General features: G+C 39.1%; 2 protein-coding genes across 7 annotated transcripts in view; one reads left to right on the top strand and one right to left on the bottom strand.

The window, feature by feature from the left end:
* Nucleotides 1–22,143, bottom strand: part of CA10 (carbonic anhydrase 10) — a 200,536-nt gene that overhangs the window by 9,621 nt on the left and 168,772 nt on the right. For both annotated transcript variants that reach the window (XM_084492226.1, XM_084492227.1), the window contains 2 exons: nt 2,773–2,868; nt 2,205–2,277 (listed from right to left, as the gene is read on the bottom strand). In XM_084492226.1, coding sequence (XP_084348352.1) covers nt 2,205–2,277; nt 2,773–2,868 — 169 coding nt within the window. The remainder of the gene's footprint in view (nt 1–2,204; nt 2,278–2,772; nt 2,869–22,143) is intronic.
* LOC311420889 (uncharacterized protein) overlaps nt 1–22,143 on the top strand; it is a 210,166-nt gene that overhangs the window by 76,179 nt on the left and 111,844 nt on the right. The window lies entirely within an intron of this gene.

Genomic DNA, 22,143 nt, shown 5'->3' with positions numbered 1-22,143 from the left:
ATTCATCTCAATGTGAAATTTAGCAAACCAAAATTGTGTGATTGGAATTGCATTTTCTTTTAGAGAGACAAAGCAACCAAGGAAAGCTGTTAGGATGCAACCAGTTCCAGTGTGAAGGTGCGGCTGCTTATAAATGCAGCACAAAAAGAAAATATTTTGCAGTGGAAGAGATGTGCTTGCATGCTTGTGGGGATGATGGTTGCACACTCATTCATGCAGCAAAGGAAAGGTGCTGCTGGTTCCTTCCAGCCCTGTAGGGTGTCATATCCATGCCTGTGGCCTCTCCTCTGCTCTGAACCACCATGAGTTGTCCAGTCTTTGTTCTGCAGGCTAGCTCTTGGAGCATGTGTGGCCCAGGAGCACAAGAAAAGCTGTGGTAACTGTGTAGATGAATGAGATAGGGTTGCTGTGAAGAGAAAGATGAGGCAGGAGCCTTCTCTTGCTCAGTGTGTAAGACCTGGCAGGTCTGTGTGTGTGTACATGGGGAAAGTAGCTTTCTCAGTGGTCCTCTGTCAGATCTTCTGGTTGCTCCACAGGAAAAAGCCAGGAATACGTAATTATGTAAGAGCCTTAAAAAGCACTTACAGCCTTGACCATGGTTTTCCCTGTCCCTCCCCGCAGCAGCGCTGTCAGGCAAGAAGCTCTTACAGAACAGTATTAGGGTGTGTTTTTTTTTTTTTTTGGTAAGAAATCAAGACTGGCAGTCTAAAATCTGGGCTAATCTCCTGCTGCTTCTATGCAGAGAAGAAAACACTTCATGCAGCTACAACAATCTGGAAAAAAATGTTCTCAGGAGAATCCTCTGTCACATTCCTTCCTGTAGGTATTGTGGAGAAAAGAGCTTTATCGTAATAGCAGCCTCTTATTTTCAAAAAGACGTACCAAGGTTTGTTAAATGGAAGGCGAAATTAGATACAATTAAATGGGAAGAAGTGCATGTTTATAGTAGAGGGCATGGAACTGCCTGCTTCAGAATGGAGTTAGATTTGCTCCGTTCCTCAAATTCTGTATCATGAGGCAAGATTCAGTCTTTCTGCTGTTCTTTTGCTCAGGAATTAGTGGGTAAAATTCTGAGCTTTCACTCTACATAGGTTTCTAATACATATTTTTTTCTTTACATTGTAGGATTGTAATCTTAGTTTTGCAGGGATTGGAAAAGATAGAGTCCAGGCAAAGAAACCTGACTGCATACTTGAGGGAGGTGTGCAGAAACCTATCCAAACACTTCCATCATACCGAGTTCAGGGACTTTTGTGGAAATTAAATGGAATTTTTTGAGTTCTCTGGAGGTTCAGATATGAAGACGTAAACTGTGTATAGACTGATAGAGCTGGGAACTAAATCCTGCAGTCCTGACATCCAGTCTAATTCTAGTTATGAACAACTCTGTCCTACTCTTTGTAGACATGGCAGAGTTTTATAATATTTTTATTTGCTTATTTTGCTGTGTAGTTTTACTGTATCATTTAGCTTATTAACTTAATGGCTGCTTGGAATTCAAGTGAATATTTGACAAAGGGAATAAGGTTTTCAGGAGAAAAGGTTTAATTTGTTCCATTGAGATCTATGTATTTTTCATGACTTTTTCTAAATTACCCTAATTTTCACTGACATTTAAGCTCCAGTTTTCCACATTTAATATACTAACATGGAATTATTGAGCATTATCAGTTGAAGGCTTTCTAAATGTGAATACAACAAATATATATGCTATGTTGATGACCTCTTTATATATCCATTATGTGCAGCAATAGTTAAATAGAGATGACATTTTTCTGAACAAAATGAAAGTGTTAATGAGTATTAAATCCACAGTTGCATGTTAAAATAGGTAATGATGCAGCATCTTGACATAATTTGATTTGAAATAATCCATGTTGCTTTGCATGTTATTTTTGCTGCTAACAGTAAGCAGTTTCTCCTGAGTATTCTGTGAGTATAGTGTGCATATATATTTGTTAAATATAATTTCATTACTTTATTGCTTGTTCAAACATAAAATAGGCTTTGAAATTCAAAATTCCCTCCATGAACTGATGACCTTGGATTTCTTCAAGTTCCCAAGTTTATCACAGAGTCACTGGTGATACAAGCTTTGTGATTTTTTCCCATACTGAAGAGTCTCTTACTTCAGTGGATCACTAAATACGATATCTGATACTAAAAGCACAGAGCTGTTAGCTAACGTAAATGAAAAGACTTACTTTTATACGTTATTCTTGTTATAGTGTCTCTGTTAAGCATACGATTTAGAAATGGATTTGATGATTCAGATACCTGCAGAAGAGAAAAATGTACAGTGTCAAAACCTTCAGAGAAGCATGCCTTTTCTGCCAATGTAGCTGGGCTTTGTCCCTTTCCTCTATCATAGGACCCCAGTCTACTAGGAGATGCTTACTTGTAATTGTATAATTCATGTTTCGTAAAGAATACCAAACTTGTGGAATCAGTAACTTCAGTCAGAGCCACTCAGCTGTTATGCTTATGTTTATGATATTAGCTGTTATGTTTATGATATTAGCTGTTATGTTTATGATATTAGTTTTTTTCTTTCAATGTTATCCCTTATACCTTTTCATTTTCCTTACGTTACTTTGAAAGTGCTTTTGAGCAGGGATTGTGTGTTCAGTTCCCAGGGTGATGCTGTCTCAGGGTTCTAGATCAGAGCCCCCAGGCACTGCAGTTATTTAATGAGGAGTCCAGGTCCTAGATTTGCAGTTTGTGGGAAATGTACATTGCCTGCTGTAGGTGTTGATAACGTTAAATACTTACTTTCATAAATATGGAAACTACCACCAACCCATTAGGACTCTTTGCAGCTTCTGTGACATTTGTGTACAGCTCATGGTTGTAGTGGATTAGTTGAACCTAGAAAACAGAGAAGGGAAACATTACAATTAAACAGTAGTAAATCATTCCATACGCTGTTTGCAAATACTCTATGTACACCACTTGGTTTGTATTAGGATCCCATCTACGTTCAGGATATTTTGTAACAGTGCAATTTTTCAGAGATTTGCAGCATGCATGATTTTAATAATTTCAGTTACCATCTGGCTTCAACTGGCACAGCACCAACATGTTTTCTTCTAAATTGCCAGTAAGTGAATTTACCCACATCAAGTTATGAATTGCACTGCAGGGGTTGACATCATTTCCCCATTGCAACAGCACTTGCCATAGGCATCAAGTAATCCGTACTTTTCAGCCTCAAGCCAAACACAGGGGAGTCAGGGGTTGATATATTTGTAGAAACATATGGGATGCAGGGTTGGAACTGTTTAAAGCAGTACTTGCAGAATTCAAAATACTAATATTCATTGGCTCCAGATTCTACAAACTTCATTACAAAAGCTCCTACAGTTAGGTGCTTACTGTATTATAGTTAACCAGGTTCTCCTTAGCTCCTACAGCTTCCCTTCTGCTTGTTAGCTTTATAATTTGCTGGAATTCATCAGAACATGTATTTTAGTTTATGAAGGTATAGTTCATCTCTCTCTCTGAGTAGAAATACATTACCCAGAACAATGCTATTTTCACTTTTTTCTGAGACCACTGGAAACAGTTACAGTATACATTGCAATTAGTAGGTTTTTTTTTTTTTTTTTTTGAGCTGACCAACTTTAATGAACTCATGTGAGGCAGATAAGTACTTCTAAGAAATTGAAAGACTATTTAGCTTTACTTAGCCTGCAGATACATTATCTAGTTTTCAGATGTCCATTAGAAAAGAAAGGTCATTGTTCTGTTCATTCAGAATCACAGCAGCCTGATGCATGTATTTAAAAACCAGGTACGTTTTCCATCTACTGGTGTAAACCAGATTGTTGGTCCAATGTAATCTGTAGACTTGATTTAAATCTGGTAGTCGATGGCCAAAGACTAATGCTTGTAGCAAAGAAATATTACCATATAGGGCTTTCCATGTTTGTGATGAGGAAGAAACTTCTTCCTCTATACAACAAACTAATCAACAACAACAACAAAAAACACCACAAAATCCAAACCCACTGAACTGTCATCTAGTGACAACACTGGTGATTTTGCCTTTTGGATGAATGTGATATCTGGAGCATCACTACTGTAAAGCAGAATACAACTGCAATGATTTCTCGAGAAGAATGACCTCCCTATATAATCTGCAATGTATGTTCAAATTACAAAGACAAAGCCTTGCTATCCAGATATGTTCACCATCATGTATGCTAGAAGTGATCGGAATGATAACAGCATCCCAAGTTATTTGTAACCTACACCATTATTATCTCAGTCTATGACAAGTTGAGGAAAAAATGATGCCCGCAAACTCTGGGAGTATTCAGACAGTTCTACTTCCTATGCTCTGCCCTGACTGTAAAATGTATTTTTCATATGTTATATGCCAGTTACTCAGAATCAGATCTTATAGGAAGGATTTCCTAATGTAAAAATCCCTCAAGACTTGTTTGCCCCCTGTCCCAATCCCTCAATAATGCAGTTTTAGCACGTGGGTACTGATGCAAAAAGGGCAGTGGAAATTCAGAAAGAAAAGAAAATATTTGTGTTAATAAGATTAGGTCTTTGGCACATAGCTTTATTGTTTACAACTAATGGCTCACAGACAAAAAAAATAATAATAAGGTAAGGGTCAAGATTACTGCTAGCATGTGTTAATTTTGGTTACTTCTGTCCTCATTGGATTGGGAACTGTTGGTTGACCTTTTTACAAATCACACAGTAGGCATTTTTTAAGGCAAACAAACCAAAATGGAACAAAAAAGTAAAAATGTCAAAGTAGCCAATGAAGTCATTACTAAATTCTGACAGCTAGGAAGCAGGACGAATGCAGTAAGTTTTCTAAAGGTCTTGTGAAGAATTACAGCATTTATTGTATAGCACAGAGACATTGCAGACTCTCTTGTGAATTCCTGAGGAAATAAGGGATGAAGTCTGCTTTAGACTTGAACTGCTTCTGCACAAAGTTCCGGAATAACAATGGATTAGATAAGCTTGGTTTATCTAACAAACCAAAATGTTTAGTGCAGAAATGGGTAAAAGGAAGGACCACGTTCTTTTTCCGCCCTAAGAAACGCTGTGTCAATGTCAAGCTCTCATTTTTACTGGTGGGACTTCTGGAAATACAATGCCTAGCGTATATATGCCACATACAGGATGATACCTGTCTCAGACCCATGGCAAGGACTCTAATGCGTGGTGCAGTTCTAGGAGGACACGTGGTGCTGCAGTCAGCGGTATGGGGGTGCAGCAGTGCCCTGGCTCCGGTGGAGACCTCTCTTAACATCAGCAACACACCACTCAGCCTGTGCAAAGCTGGCATGCTGGCTGCAGGCAGTCCATAGGTGGTTGTGGGAATGAGTTAACACACTTGAACTGATTAGAAATTAGAATAGATACTTCCTTTGCAGATCCCACAGTGATCTCTCCACTGTATGCTGCACTTTTACAAGGAAAATAGTTATCAGAGAGCTTTGTCATCCTTTACCAGTGCTGCAAGTGGATTTCATACCATTTTTTTCCACTCCTGCAGGTCTGTATGCCTCTGCCCCACTCCACCTGTCCTTATCACAGCTCAGACTGGTTCTGAACAGTTTTGGAGAGTGCATTTGAGAAACCTGATTTCACTACAGTTTGAGGTCTCCCCTCACATTGTTGTTTCTCAAAGCACCTAGTGCTGAATGAAGACTTTTTTTCTTCCAAGAACTGTCACATGCTTTATGTTAGAGTTGTATCCTTCCTCCCTGCACCTGAATCAATTTTAAAGCTGTTTCCATGGCACCGTGGTTAAGTTCATTAGTTTTTTTAATTAAAAAAAAAGAAAGAATGAAACAAGATTGCCCATGCAAGGAGACAATTTTCAAAGTTTCTCACATGGAGGAACAGACTGCTTTAAACAGGTACAAATGAATAAAAGTATCTTAGATATAGAATACTATATGCAGGATTAAAAATATAATTCCCTATTAAATTCTTTCTTTCCAGAATGATTTCTTCTAAACTGCCTGAAATACCTGTAATCTTGCAGTCTTCATTAAATATTATTAGTTTTTTCTATGAAGGTGAAACCACACAACTAAAATTACCTGTATGTGAAAATCTCCCTTTTCCAAATGATGACATTGGATTAAAAACAAAACACAACAAGAGCAAACTTGTGGTACTGGAAGTCCCCTTTGGTTCTGCCTTGAGTTTCAAGGCTCAAACATAATAAAAAATCTTGTTATAAGCTATTGATTTTCTTTGGAAGATTCCCCCTTTAAGATTAATTTGCCACAGAACAACTTATAGCTCTTTGTTTTCCTCAAGCAATAGAAGTTCTATTTTTCAGGGAGTAGAGAATTAAGATTAATTACTCTCATTTTAGCCGATGAAAATCCAGAGTGTGCCCTTGTTCCATCACCCAAAAATGCGCACTGGACCAGGAGCAGACACAGCACTTTTTTAGACAGCTGATATTGGCGGCGCTGGGAATGTCAGCAGGAGCTGGCTGCAGTACGGTAGGGTTAATTACTGAGCGTGCACTCCTCAGCCCCGTGGGCAGCATCTCTGGGGCAAAGTAACAGAGGCTGATTCTGTGGCTTCTCCTCTGGTTGCTGTGGGGAAAAACCTATCTCCCTTTCTCAACACACGTGTATGTGTGTTTGGAAGGGTAATAACCTCTTTTTTGCCTGTGCTTTGCTGAAGGTCAGCCCTGGGCTCGTAGTACTCATATTGTTTGCATGGTACTACTTTTCCTCTGCAATGCATTTGGGTTTTTTGATCCTTCACCCAGGTGAAATGTGCATCTTGGGGCTGAGCTAGCGGCAGGATGTCTTCCATGTGGCATTTGGCCAAGGCTCCGTGGCTTAGCAGAAGGAGGCAGATTGCTGTGGTGATGATCATGGGTGCTAAAGATTCCAGGGGTTGTTTTCACCAATCTTTTGGCAATTTTTCCAACTTGACCAAAAAGCTTTTGTAATTACAGAGCTCTGTTCTAGGATGCATGCGTAACACTTCTATAAACGTCACATCACTGCAAGATGCTCTGCTGCAGTGAGGTATGGAGAAATACAAATTTAGGATATCACAGCATCACTTTTTTTTTTTTTTTTTTTTTTTTGAAAGTCCTGTTAGGAGTAATAGAAATAGCCTTTATTCTCTCCTGGAAATGTTATAATTGAGTGCATAAACATTTTGATTGGTAAATGACAAAGGTTCTAAACCGGGAAGTGAATGGCAGCAGGGAATGGCTAATCTGTAACTGTAACATTTGTATTATGCTGTGCTACCTGAAAAACTGTTGAGACAACTGATTGAGAGTGAGCACAAAGCACATTTCTAGCACAGTAGGGAGCAAAAGCAAATGAAATTGCTCAGGAAGACGAGTTCAGTGTTTGTTTTGATTCAGTGGCCAAGATCTCATTAAGGAAAATAATTATACGTTTTTGATTATGTAAAGTTAAATAAAAAGAGGAAAAGTTATGTAATTTTAGTGTGGCAGATGTCTACTAACTAAAATAATTTTGGGTAAAAAATGAGTTTAAAACTCATTAATAGTGTTAGATAGTCCCATGTTAAAATATATTTGCCATTACAGCTTTTGTCAAACAATTTGGAAAGAGCAGTATCAGCATATCACCTTAGAGTTATTTAAGGCATTATTTTTGTCAGTCCAATCAGGTGTGAGATCTGAGGTCCTCACTTTGTGAGAGAATCATGAAATTATAGGAGAGGCTTCGTTGGAAGGGACCATTAAAGATCTTAACGGGACATAGTCCAAGCCCCTGCCAGGAGCAAACCAATTCTTTTCAGTGTCCAGATTCTAGGATGTGTAATTTGCGTGGCCAACAAAAATGTCTTTAGATTCGTCTTAATTAAATTAGGTGCACCTCGTGCTTCGTGGAAAGGTATAGCACCATCTGTGAGAACACAAACCAGGCTCCTCAGAACCCATAGTCCTGATTTCTCTTGTTTCGCTGGACCAGTGCCTGGCAGTGCTCCACAAACGTAGTGTTACAGGGCGAATGCTCCCGTGTTTGGCAGGTGCTGGAGAACTTTACAGCAGAACAACAGGGCTAAGTATCTCGTGGACTATTCAAGAAAGAAGTTCACTGCAGTTTGTTCATGTTTAGGCTTTGGAGATGGATGTTACTGTTGTATCTTCCTGAATTGCTGTAATGCTCAAACCCTGTTTGTTCCCACACACTCCCTCCCATGTGAGGAGAATAGATTAAATGTGTCCATGTTTAATTACTGCATTTTGGTGGTTGCTCTTGGCCTGCTCAAGGCACAAGTCATTGCAACTGAAGTGGAGCAAGAACTTGGACTCTGGGCCAGTTTCAGTCCCTTTTTGCTTTCAGTTTGCCTGTTCAAACTAACAGCTGGAGAGCTGGGCTGGTAGCAGGCTCAGAAGAATGTTGTTAAAACAGTTTAAGAAGATAAAAATTAAGATTTGTAGTAATTCTTCTTGGGGAAAAAAAAGAACAGACATCTGTTTTCATGCACGAGATACTCTACCAAGAAATGTTGGTACCTGCCAAGCCAGTATTGCCCCATACTTATTAATTAACCCATAACTGTACCTGTCCTATTTCACGTGTCTGAGCCCACAGCAGTGAGGTGATGTTACGTGGTTGTAAATTGGCAACGTAAATTTAACGTGACCATGTAGACTTCTAGCAGTTCACTCTAGCATTTTTTTTCAGAATACTGTGGTTTGAACATTAAAATCAGTTTAGAAGATTTTAGTTTAAAGCAACTTCGGAAAAGTGCCTGAACCATTTGTTTTAAATAATTTTTTCTCTCTTTTCTATCAAAACTCAAGTTCTTTAGGCTGTTGCTGAGAAATGTTGTTGTTGTTTTTCTGTACTGCTTTTGACAGTCATTTCATGATTTAGAAGAAATGCCTAGAAAATAGTGGTTTAATAGAAAGACTTGTCATCTGCGTTTATAGCAATATGCCAGCAATTTTATCCTAGATAAATAATAAAAAAAAAAAAAAAAAAACAATTCTCTTTTCTTTAAAAGACTAAGGCTAAGCACACAAGACAGGAACTCAGTTTTCTCTTGTTTATGAGTAGATAACTGCATAGAAGCACATGCAGGGAGATGCAACAATGCATTCTGCAGTAAAGTGGAAATGCAGTTTCGAATTAACTGTACCTGGCTGTGAAATCTGCTTTCCTAGAAATAATTATATCCTAGGAATTAGCACTTAAACAGCAAATGGTGTCTAACATTTCATTAGACCAGTTGGTAACAAGGATGAGCGTGTAGTACCTCTGTTCAGCAAATGGTACCCGGTGGGACTTAGCCAGGGCTCCGCTGGAAGGAGCTAACGCTGTGTTCTTTTCAGCATATGACTTTTTTTTTTTTAAAGTAACATCTGCTCCGTTAGGTTTAAAGTAATTATCTCTAGTCGCAGACATACAATTGAAAGGTAAGAGTCGTGAGGTTTTGGGGGCATCTGTTCAAAGGTGCTCAAGCTGGGTGTTTTATTGTACTTCCAAAAGAGAATGTTGCAAGTCGGATCTGAAGCAGACCAGCCATTTTGGCTGCCGACTTGGTATTTTACAACTATGTGGTTACTAATAGAGAAAAATATACTTATTCCTTCTGCCCTCCAGTTCAGTAGATTGTTTATAAACAAATTGCAGCCAGAAAATAAAATAAAAAATCAACATTGACCTGAACGAAGTGTAGAGGATCTAAAAGTATTTCTTTTTTTAAATCTTTTAGTGTGCTCTTATTTCTTTTGTAAGCCTCACTCTAATGGATTTGCGAACAGGAAAATAAGCTATTTTAGCCGATATTCAAAACATGCTTTTTCTATAGGACTACAGTAAAAAGTACAAATTCACCAGCTTAAGAGGCCAGATGAGCTGTTCATGCCTCAGAATTTATTAGGACTTTTCACCTATTTGCTAACACCAAAAAGTTAAGTAAATGATAGGCTAAAAAAATGATTGCAAAAGGTGACAGATTGCTGCCATCCAAATGCTGCCAGAACTGTTCCAAGTGTCACAATCATTTGCACCCTTTCCCAGAGAGTAGGAAACACAATGAAACAAAAACCCAAGCTGAGCCCCAGAGGTACCTAGAAGTGTCTGATGCTGGTTGCTGTGTGACATCGGGGGAATTTTTGACAGGGCAGTCGTTGCTGAAGCCTTCCACTGCTGATTACTCTTACCACAGGGTATTTTTGGCTGCCCTGCCAGTCCACCACTCTTGTCATTCATTGTTAGCAGATGAGCAAGAGCTCAGTAAACATAAATAAATGGCAGTGTTCTGTGATTCACTTTGTGTGAGGATCAAAATTAAGTCTTAAACTCAAATGTTTAATGTTGATTATGTCTTGGATGGTGTAAAATTTCACTGCAAGCTGTAATTTGGCACTGACCCAATCCGTCATCAACAAAAGCTGCATCTTAAGAGACAATAGAGGTAATGTGGGGGAAAAAAGGCTTAGACGAGCCTGTCATCATTCCTGGATTCGTGCAGGATTTCTGACTAAATGCTACATTTAAATTATTTTCTCATTTTAAATACAACAGATGCTCAGACTCCATGATGATGAATTCAGTATAAATGCTCAGTTTGGGAGATTCAGTTATATAACAGAGCTCTGAATTTCTGGGAGAATTCTGTATTTCTTCAGCAATCAGTCCAGAACACAGCAGAAGTTGGTTCCTGCAAGTTAAAAACGTGGCAAAATGGCCATCAGTGCTATTTTTGTTGTTTGCTTTGTTACCCTGGGATAGCATGTCAAAAGGATGCTTGCACAAAGTCACTGAGCGGTGAAAGAGATGCATTAAGTTCAAACCTTCCCTAACAATGTGATACCACCATGGCTCTCAGTCTGCCTTGCCGAAGTGGGTGGCCACAATGGGCAAGAACAGAGAAATGTGACAGTGATGGATAAAAGAAGGAACAAAAATAAGTCAATACAATCTAGGCTAGCGAAAACCCAGTTGTTGTTCTAGGGCTTATCTCTTTTGGCCTTATCTTACAATCCAGGAGGCAAATAATAATAATAATAAAGAGGTCAAGCTTATTATATCCCATATAGCAATGTTCCCAACAATCAAAGAAAAGGTTAGCTTTAGGATTACAAACAGAAGCGGAAACCAAGCAATATATTTATCAATTTCCTGGCTACTCATGAAGTTAAAAGTATATTATTAAACCAAGAATATAATTTTCCAGTGGCAAAAATAAAGCATAGGATTTTGTATATATAAAATGGCAATAAAGTGTACACATGATGAAAGCATCGAATAACACTGAGGGTACATTTTTAAGAAGCTATTGGTGTGATGCGTCTGGGGTCCACTTAAGTCCTCACTCAGCTTGTTTGGGCAGTGGCTCCTGCCTAGGATGGGAGGGGAATTTAGCACAGGGTGTGTGAGAATTGGCTGCTCCTGCAGGGAGGAAGAGAAGGAAGAGAGATGGATCTGCTTGCCTTTTGGGAAGAGAAAGCAGTGCGTAAATGCTGAGGACGGATATGTGTAATTGGGGAGATCAACTTTTAAAACAGAAACTAAATGTGTTGAAATCATTTGTTTAAATAGTGTATCCTATAGAAGTTAAATGTGAAAGCACACAAATGGTCTTATGGGATCTTTCTGAATGATTTATTGATGTGTGCCTTTTTATTTATTTAAATTTTTAAAAGAGTTTCCTTACCCTTTAGTGATTGGGTTGCTCCCATATAACCTAAGAAATTTAGGTTCAACTCCCTTCTCTGCCCTTAAGGAAATCTTCCTACCATTTCTGTCCATCTTGGCAACCCTGAAGCAGGAAAGCTCTGGCAGCAATATTGTGAGATGCTCAGATGCAACTTTAATGGCACTGGGAAAAGCATAAAGACTACCAAGACAGATAACGAATGTCATATTATGAAGCTCAATTTTTGTTATTGATCTATGGCTGTATGTAACACATCACCCATAAAAGGTGCAAAAAGGAGCTCACAATAAAGTAGTCTTGGCAGAAAACTGCAGGATACTTGGATTTTCAGCATCTTAAAGAGCAATAACAGAGAAACACAAAGCCTGAGAAAAGAGGGAGAAAAAATATGAAATGGATATAATTGTCAGTGATCCTACCATTAAATCTTCTAATGCAAGTTGAAGTTTCAAACACAGAAAAGTTTGAGGCAGCCCTGCTTGACACACAATAGCCAAAAGCATTTCTGGAATGAATGTTTTATTGAATTATTGAAGTTCCTTTAGGATATTAGTACTGGAGTAGATGAGATGATATACTACAGAGTCAGATTTTTAAACATCATTTGAAGAAATCTCACACCAGGATTTCCTGTTTAAGGTGTAGAATCAGAGATGGAGAGGAGAGATGGCACAGATCTGCCCTGCAGGCAGAAAATAAGTTGTCATTCCGTCCCACCCCCCCAGTATCTTGGAAGCTTCTTTTAAATCTAAGGAAAGTACAACTGGCTTTTGTTGTTTATGTAAATTGCTTAAGAGATTTTCACCTGGTAGTGTAAAAGCCTGAAGTTGAGGAATAATGATTACAGCCAAAACAAGAGGACATGAATTATCTAAGAAGATGAGGTAATACAGCTTAAGGCAGACAACTATAAAATTATCTTGTTGCTAAATGAATTGAGTGACATTATACTCAGTAGGAAAGTTAACCGGCACTTAGAATTTATGCTCTAAGTCAGTTATCAATTATAAAGTAAGCCTTTCAGCTCTATCTTCAGATTTGGTAAAAGAATCACAGAATCACAGAATCACAGAATTTCTAGGTTGGAAGAGACCTCAAGGTCATCGAGTCCAACCTCCAACCTAACGCTAACAGCCCTCCACTAAACCATATCCCTAAGCTCTACAAGGGAGAAAGCAGGATATTGGCAAACTCTACTTCACAAATGCAGTGCAGCATAAATTAAAAGGGCCCAAAATGACACACAGCAGCGTTTGTTTAGCATAAGACCACATTCTTCTGGGTACCTTCTAAAGAGTACCGAGAATTACCCCATGGTAAGAGCAGCTCAGTACAGCCGCACAATGACAAATTAGTTCCGTTTACAAACAGAGGAAAAAGATGATCACAGAAGCCTTTCCTGCAGCCTTAATTATACTGCAGTTGGGTGAAGTTCAAGGATCTAACAGTGGTTTTCTTTGTTAAAGGTATTTTCTGCCATTTCCTGTTTTATATCATCTCTCAAAGCTGCTTCTCTGCATCCATGACAAATAAATGGCTCAGCTTTGTACAGACACCAAAAGCTCTCCTCTTCCCTTTGTCTCAAACTTTGTAATGATATATTACAGCACAGCAGTTATGTTTTTTCCAAACTCATTGGTAATTGTCACCCAGACTAGCTAAACACCAGTGACCTCTGCTTTGCAGTTTGTCTTGCCTGTATAACACATGTGGTTAGAAACAAGAAGACACCTGAAAATCCCATCTAACACCAGGAAGTAAAGCTGAGAGTTAGCCTCTGTGAATATGCCCTGAACCTACACTTATTCACAAGTTTTAAAATTTAATAAGTGAAGGTCACTGAAAAATAATGAGAACCAATTGCAGCGCTTACAGAAACACGCTGGCTGCTGTGTCTGTTTGTGGGCTGTTTGAGCAGTGAGATGCGAGGGCTAAGCCAACAAAAGGGCGAGGAAAGAAAATCAGTTATGCAGACAGGTTCGTCATGAAGGATTGAAGAGCACTTTAATTAGATATCAGCCCAAGGGCTGAAGGAACACTGAGGGTGAAGCTAGGGTGCAACATCCCTAACCTTAAAAGCAGATCTGCCTGTTGGGCGTTGAAGTTTGTGGAACGGAAGCTTGCGAGCACAGGCTGCTTTGGGGCTCCTGTGTTTTCATGATATTATCTCTGTTTCATTACAAATCTGGAATCTTTTAACCGGTAATTCATCTCTTCACCGGAAAGGGAGGTGAGCACAGCAAAAGCACTTCAGATCTGCAACACAAGTGTTTTATGTGCCTTTCTTTAAAACATAGCTGAGTGCAAAGAGTGCTAAGTCGTTTAGAACTCAAAATGTGCCTCGTGGTCATGATGGTGGTGAAAGGGGCAGCGATAAAATCACGCTTATCATTTGTATCAGCAGGCTTTCCACATCAGAGAATAGAAATCAGAGCTTTTCTTCCTATTAGAAAACACAGTCTGTATTCATTTGCAAGACAATTTATGTAGCTGAAATGCTGAAAATACTGGTATGGGAATACCTGAAAGGCCAGATCGATGTTTTTCCTTAATGAAGGAAAACCAGGGAATGTGCCGTGCTCCAAAATGTAAAACTCCTGCAGAAATCTTCAGTCTGTTGGACTTTCTGCTATTAGAAGAGGTGAATTTGGGTGATGATCCAATTAAAGGCTTTGAAATTTGTTTTGTCCATGCAGTAAACTAGTTCCTGCTGGCGGATAGCCTGGCCTCAGCCATGCTGTGAAAGCAGCTCCTTATGCTTCCTGGCAAAGGGCCTGGCCTTCAGAATGTCCCTGTGAGTCCCATGCCAATAGCCCACGCTGTTTACTTCTTGCCACTTCCAGTTCCCGCTGAAAGAGCTGTAGAACCCTGAAACAACATGAATGGGGATCTGCAGAGCCCCTGCCATGGGGAAATCACGTCTGAATGAAGTGAGGGGCTGCGAAAGGAACAGCTGCAGCTGTGCCGTGACTGGCTTTCAGCGTGCCCCATCCCAGCGCTCTTTCCTTTAGCCATGTCACTGATCCTAAGTGAGGAAGAGAGGCAAAGGGCAAATGGTGCCTGTCCCTTCCCCTGCCTTGACAGCAGCCACCCCTACCTGCCAAAGCACCCCGGCATGATAATTGTCTTAAAGAGTGAATCGGGGGTCGTGTTTTCCCAGTACGGCCGGGGGGCTGTGTGCTTGCAGTGTGACTAGTGCTGGGCTGTGGCAAGTACCACGGTTAGCTTTGGGCCCTCGCCAATCTCATAAAATCGAGCAGGCACAAATATTTACAACTGTTGGAGCGTGGCAACTGGAATGGTCTTGCTCTTTGTTAGATGTGCAAGAAAAGATCTTTTAATTTTAGCACTATCTCTTGTGGATTTTGTGTTATTTTTACCCCAGGAAATTATTATTTACAAATTTGACCAGCTGTGGTTTTTCCAGTTTGTCCTGACGCTGCACCTGCTGCCTCTTCCTTTATTTAATTTCTTTGTTATGTACGTTTATCCTCTAATGTGGCTCTTGCACAGCAAACGAGAACCTTTCTCTTAGTGCATAGATGAAATGGAGCTGAAAATTAGAGCAGATAAAAATCCAGCTCTTCGAGCTGTAATGTTAAGAACTCTTCAACCAGGGTTAGACACCTAATTGAAGATAATGTTGACTCTCTCCATGACTTTATTACTTTGTCAAGCTTATATCATTAAGCGTGTATTTGATTTCCTTACCTGCAGTAAACAATTTTGTTGTTGTGATTATATGCTGCTTTGTAATGACTGGAGAAGTTGCATTATGCTTTAAATGTTAGATAATGCTGTCTCTAGATTTTGAGTTATGGAGCAACACTGTAATTATCGCATTACCTTGCTAAAACATCAAATTATTTGTCAGTGATGCAAAAAAATAGGAACCTAAATGTGAGAAATTATAATAGGAATCGGTACTTTAACAATATCGTTTTGCTAGGCTCTTCTGAGGAAAATATCCCGTATAAATCCCATATAAATTATAGCAATGGGGACTGTATATCACCAAAATGATACCTAACAAAAGATTGATTTGTGATTTTAATAAGTGTAGTGTAAATGCGTAGTATGAGTTGGGCTTTACAATTCATTTAAATATATATGATTAAATTTTATTGCATAATACGTTTCAAGCTGCTAACGCTATAGCCTTTGTAAAGCCAAGTGCTGCAGGTTTAAAGGGGGAGACAAATAAAAACGAAAAAAGTATTCTTTAAAAAAAAAAGTCGTTGAACTTCGAGCCCAGCTTACACCGAGGATTCTGTCTCCAGTGTTCCCTGATCTCCTCAAGCCAAGAAGTTCCCAAATCCTATTAAAAATCACAGGTTTCTCAGCAAACAGCAGGAGTTTTTTCCTGGGAGAAAGGTTTTAATAATTAAAATTAGCTAATACTGAAGCACAGGAGATTATTTGATCTTGTTTAGAAACTGACACTTTCCAGAAGGAAAAAGAATGCAATCTCTAAAATCATTTTGTGGGAGTCAAGTAGAAGAAATTCACCTCAGAAGAGAAGAGGGCAACTCACCAGGGAAATAGTTCTGCTCAAAATAATTGTGAGCTTGAACATCAAGGTTGAGATTTTTAGGATGTTTCCAGAAGAAAAAGAACAAAACTGTAAGACTCGCAGGATGAGATGTAAAAATGTTTTTGTTACTGCTTCGGGGCATTACAGCTCTCAGACACATCATAGGACGTTGCTGTTGGCTTTTGTGCTTCAGCCCAAATTTCAGTTTGTCTACTTTTGCCCATGTAATTTCAACTAAAACCACCTGTTTTATCAAGGCAGTCTGTATTCCTGCACGGAACTGAAAATGTCACCATTCCTTTAATAGGCTGAAATTTTGCCCTAGTAGCCCCTGCTGCCTTTGGTTACTGCCAGCACATGAAAATACGACATCAGAAACACGTCAGTGGATGCATGTGCCCAGTAACAGCAGGGTTGCTTTTGGGCCATGCTCTTTCCAGACTTCCCTATAACGCAGGCTGTGTTATTTAAGCCCATGACATACTCCTTGCCCATATTCTGACCCACATATTCCTCTGCTTTTATGAACACCAAACTTGTCCCCTGCCCTCCTCTGTCCTGTTTCTTCCTGTCACTTAAAATCCATCATTCTTCTAATGCTAGCACTGTTATCCAGCTGTGCCAGTCCTCACTGCGCATTTCCCAGAGAAGCAAAATGGTCCTCCAATCTATCCTACTTTCCTTTCACAGTGGTGTTAAGAGGTTAGTGAATATATGTCTGAAACCACGCTGCTTCTTTTTCAAGGGACTGTCACAGTGGGAAAGGGCAGCACTGCTGCTCTGCTGTCTACATCATTTGGAGGATGTCACAGGTTGCTCATGCAAATGTTTCTGAAAGCACAGAAAAATAAGTTCTGGGTGCTCTGGCAGGTTACAGCATCACACCTCTTCTTTGTGCTGCCAGACTTTATCTATGCATCATGCTTTTTAGCTTTGATGTTGCGTAGTTAGAGTCATTGAAGGTCAGGAATGGAACAAACAAATAAGAAAACATGTTAATTGTGTTTTTTGAATTATTACTCTCTTTTTATTATAAGAGCAGAGCAACATTAACATACAATCCAAGTGTGTGGTGCTGCAATTCAGAATTAATGCTGTAGGTGCAATAAAAAAAACACAGTTTTCTTGACCTGTTTGATTACCCCTGTTTGATCTCTTTCCATGGTAGAATAAAGGAAAAATAGATCAGCTAAAAAAGTGGAGAGGGAGGCAAAACAAGACTGGATGAGAAAGCAAACTAATGGATGTGCAACCAACTTTTCACATTTCCAAATTTTGGAGCAAAAGCTTTGACAGTCTGTAATATTATAGCTAAGCTAATTGCATTATCTGAAGTGCTACAGCCTACGTATGCTGTTTGTGTTGAATAAGAAAAACAAAACCAAACCAGCAGTGACACAGGACCTGCCTTTACCATAGAACATAGGCGGGACAGCGTGCACAAGCTAAATTTATTTGTACTCTGAATAATGATGTGAGACTACTGCAGATGTACTTGTGATAAATGACCTCGTGTCCTTATTATCTTTGCTAAAACTCCTAAGGTTTAATTAAGGAACAATGAAACAGAACTCACTTTTTAGCATTTTTCATGCTCTTGCTGTGCTTTGCGAGTGAAACAGTCAATAACCAGCAGCAGCGGAACATCGTGGAGTTGGGGCATGGCAACTGCCAGCAGACATCAGTCCTCCTGGCAGCGCTGGGAGTTTCATGGATGGCACAGGGGCAAGTTAAGCTTGCTCACAGGTCTGTGTACTTTTATTCACTCCTTATCCTTGCACTATTCTCAACCAAGTGAAAGTCTGGTGAACAAATAATTTCATAATGGATAAAGGTAGATCTACACTGACACTGCCATGCTCTGTAGTTCCTACTACTTGGCAAAGACCCTGATAAAACACTTGTTCCCTTGGCTGAGGTTCAATCACAGGTCACTGTTGCAAAGTAGGTGAGACAATGTTATGTGGTATTGAATTGCTCCCTTGCAAATGACTTCTGCGCTATCTGCTTGGATTTTCCAGGAGCTCTTTTCCCACTAAGTACCTGTGACCATTCACTCCCATCTCTGCTGCAAAAATAAGCTCTAATCTCACTACAGGTAAAACTTTTGAACAGTAACAGCAACAAAAACTTAGAATGAGGATGCTGCCGTGGCAAACAAATCTTCAGTAAATGAGCCAGACAGGTCAGAGACAGCAGTAGCCAGCAGCTGGGCTTCTGTCAGCTCCTCAGACACTAGTGTCCTTGCAGTTCCTCCACTGTTAATAACAAATGGGGAAAATGATCCAAATAACTAGCAGCAGTAAAAGCAAAGAAGCCTGTAGCAGTTCCATACTACAACCTACTTAAAGCAGGAGCTGCTTCCATTGCTTCAGAATAGGAGGAGGAGGAGATTTTTCCAGAAGCAAAACACATAAGACATCCTCAGCAAAAATAAATAAATAATAATAATAAAAAAATATATAAATATGTATGTGTATATGTATATATATAAATATATTTTTTTCCACCTAGCCAACTTCCACCTGGTCCATTCACTCACAGCAGCTCAGCTCAGTGCAATTGCTGCTGTTATTGTCCTGTAAACATACAGCTTGTAGCTCTCGCTGGACTGACCCCTCTAGAAAACTTGGCCCAAATCCCTGAAATCTGATGCATTGCAGCAGGTCACATACTCAGACTTCATATTACTAAGTCACTGTTGGTCTTTCTCAGTCAGTGACAGTTTTACTGGCTGCAGCTGGAGGTGTTCTCAAGGCTTTACATGGCTTTTTTTATTTACATGGTGCCATTGCTGTAAGTTAGATTTCCCATATGAATTAAAATTACGAGGGAAGACTCGTCATTTTGCTGTCACTGCTGTCTTGCAGTTTGTTTTGTAGAAACTGATACGGCTTCACTTTCCACATAGATGATTACTGTAAATAATGTATACAAATGGAATGTGTGCATGTTAAGGAAAACTTGGTTTATTTGCTTCATTTATAGCAATGTGATAAAACAGTTCTTTAGTTACAGACCTACTGATTGGAATCAATCAACATCTCAGAGTTTGAACGCTGTCGAAAAAATTAAATGGTTCAATAAATCTGAGATTATACTTTCAAACAACAATTACTGTGTATTTAGAAATATTTTAATATATTTTAACTCTATCAGCATTTCCTAAACTTTGAAGATGCATCTTCGTGAATTATTCTCACTGCTTCATTGACTTTTAATATCGTCAATGCTTACAAGCCTCCTGCATTTCAAAAGAAAGTACTTTAAGGCTTACTTAGCTTGGCATATTTTCTATGCTACAGACTTCAGTATTTGGCAGGGTTTTTATCTGCCTCTTTTGCTATATTTATATTACAAGTTTGAAGGTCTAAAAAGCACTTGATGTGAGATAGCTGCAGGTATAGATGATAAAAGGTTTTCTGGGTGGCAGAATGTTGTGCATATGTGATGGGAAATTTGTGATTGCCTTTTAATGGATTTGGATGTTGTAGTCTGCACAGGATGGTGTCAATTGGGGTGATTAACTTTTGTTATAGAAATAATTACAAGATCTTCCTCTTCTAGATAACCCATGAATTAATTTTGAGGAAGCAGGTAGGCAACATTTCTGGGACTTTGACTACATCACGACATTTTGTGCTTTGCTCTCCACTGTGCCATAGCCTGTTGTCATCGCTGCAGTTGACTCAGCCTCTCTCTCAGCCTACCCATTTGTAAAATCTGCAAAATAATTATACTGCAAGGTAATTGATAGTTAATGGGGAACGTGTTAATGACTGCAAAACATTTGACAAAAAGCATTACAAGGGATATCATTATTGTCTGCAGTGAGCAGCTATCAGCATTTGTGAATATCCACGGGGAGCACGATGTGACCGCTTCCAAACCCTGGTCATATCTGAATTCGTTTTTTGGTTCAGGCCCAACTCTAAACAAAACAACAAACTAAAAGGAGACAGATGGTCTCTTCCAGCTCTTTGCTGCACTTTTCTTTCCCTCTAACAAACATTAAAGGAGAGATTTTCAGCTGATATAAGATGATAAAACTCAGTAATTCTGTTGGTTTCCTAGACTTTCCCCACTTTTTTATTTTTTATTTTAAACAATGTAGGTCTTTAGATTTAATCACAGGCATTCACTTTGAGTTATAAGCTGCCATTTTTAGAGCACAAAATGAGGAACACCATCTAGAAATGCACTGGTAAAATCGATGCACTTCAAGCTAGCTGAAGATTGTTTGATGATCACAAGCAAAATATTGATGAGTTTACAAGATTATTTGAAAGACGGATGGCATCACAAAACTGATGCGTTCTGGGCTAGCAAAGAATTCTGTTCATTTTAAACAAAGGAATTCATCTAAAAATAAGTAATAGCATGGTCCTCCTCATTTTCTCTTCAAGCAGTGTTTCCATTTTATTTTAGAAATCTTAACATTTTAGGTCATAAGATTGAGCACAAAACAGAAACAAGTTTTCCAAAGTACTGTGAGAAATTATTTGGTAATGTATTATGTATTTGTAGTAAGATTAAATGAATATGAAGTTCATATATAAGATCATAGCGGAGCCAAAACATTTTAAATTTATATGGGTCTAAATATGGATTTAACTATTTCAAATCCTGTTTTCCATCCTGCTTTCCTGGAATTGTGTCCAATTTTGTCATGCTCCCAAAAGCTACAATTGCATCACAAACATGCCCTTCTGTACTTTGCGTTTATCAGAATGCCCACAGTTCCACATTTTTTTTAATGGGGCTGATAATGCATAGGAAGATTTATGGGAACAGACCCCAGAAATTTTGCCTGGAAACTCAAAATTCTAACAGAAGATTTCCAACTTTCTTTGAGGCATTTGTCTCCAGCACTGAATATATCTAAAATGTAGGTATGTATTTTCAAATAGGAAAAAGGATACTGAATTTTACTTTTTTTTTTTTTTTTTTTTTACCCTGCCATTTTTCCTTTCATCATTTGCCTGAATTTTTAGAAGAAAATCCTATGAGAATGAAACAGATAGGCATTCATTAGAATCCGAGAGAATAAAGGTGATTATTATTTTTTTTTTTTTAATTAGCTGCCCCAGGGAATAGCTCTGCCAGTTCGGATGGAGAAGAGTTCCTCTATTGTGCCTTTTGTGACTTAGGAATAGGAGATAGGGAGGCTCTAAGCTACAAATCAAACAGTGAAAATCCTCTTAACTGAACACACCCTTGGGCTTCACACAGAATAAGGCCTTGGAGTAATCAGAAGTAGAACTAGTTGGGATTTTTTTTTTAATTTTTTTTGCTGAAACAGTGTTTTTGGTGGAAAATGCTTATGTGTCAAAACCAAAGTACCTTGTGGAGGGAACTTGATTTCAAAGAACTTTTGCTGAAACACAAACAGAGGCTATGGGAAACCTCCCTGATTTCCTGCAGGCTTGTCTAGTGATTCAACCCAGAGCCTGGGCACCACCCTAGCTTATTTTACAGTAATTTCTTGGTTTGCCTTTGGTGTCCCTCCACTCAGCAGGGCGGTAAGTATGCATAAGGGTTTGTTTGTAGGTACAAGCAGATTGTCAAAGGGATGATCTGGGCACGTACAACATGGGAGCCTTGAGATTTCTGCAGAGAACTTTGCTTTAAAGCCGAACAGGTCGGGAAGCAGGAAGGCACAGGGGCAGGGATGAATTGCACTGTTCAAAACCCCAGCTGCAGCTTTCTCCCTGGCTTGCCCATTAGCCACCTCCCTGGAAGCAACTCACAGCAGCCACTGCTCTAAAGGTAAAAATGGAACAGTATGTGCCAAAACCTGATTTAACTGGAACAATTTTGGTGCAGTAATTTGGTTTTCAGGTAAAACTGGCCCCATAGATCAATGTCACAATACTCTTTAGAGACAATCCACAAGCCTCAAAGCCACAAAGTGACTTCACAAGGTGCAGAAGCAGAGCTCTGTC

This window comes from Aythya ferina (genome assembly GCF_964211825.1).
Source record: "Aythya ferina genome assembly, chromosome: 18".
Taxonomy (NCBI): domain Eukaryota; kingdom Metazoa; phylum Chordata; class Aves; order Anseriformes; family Anatidae; genus Aythya; species Aythya ferina.
The sequence above is the reverse complement of the archived record's forward strand: the minus strand, read 5'-3'. Positions and strand labels throughout refer to the sequence as shown.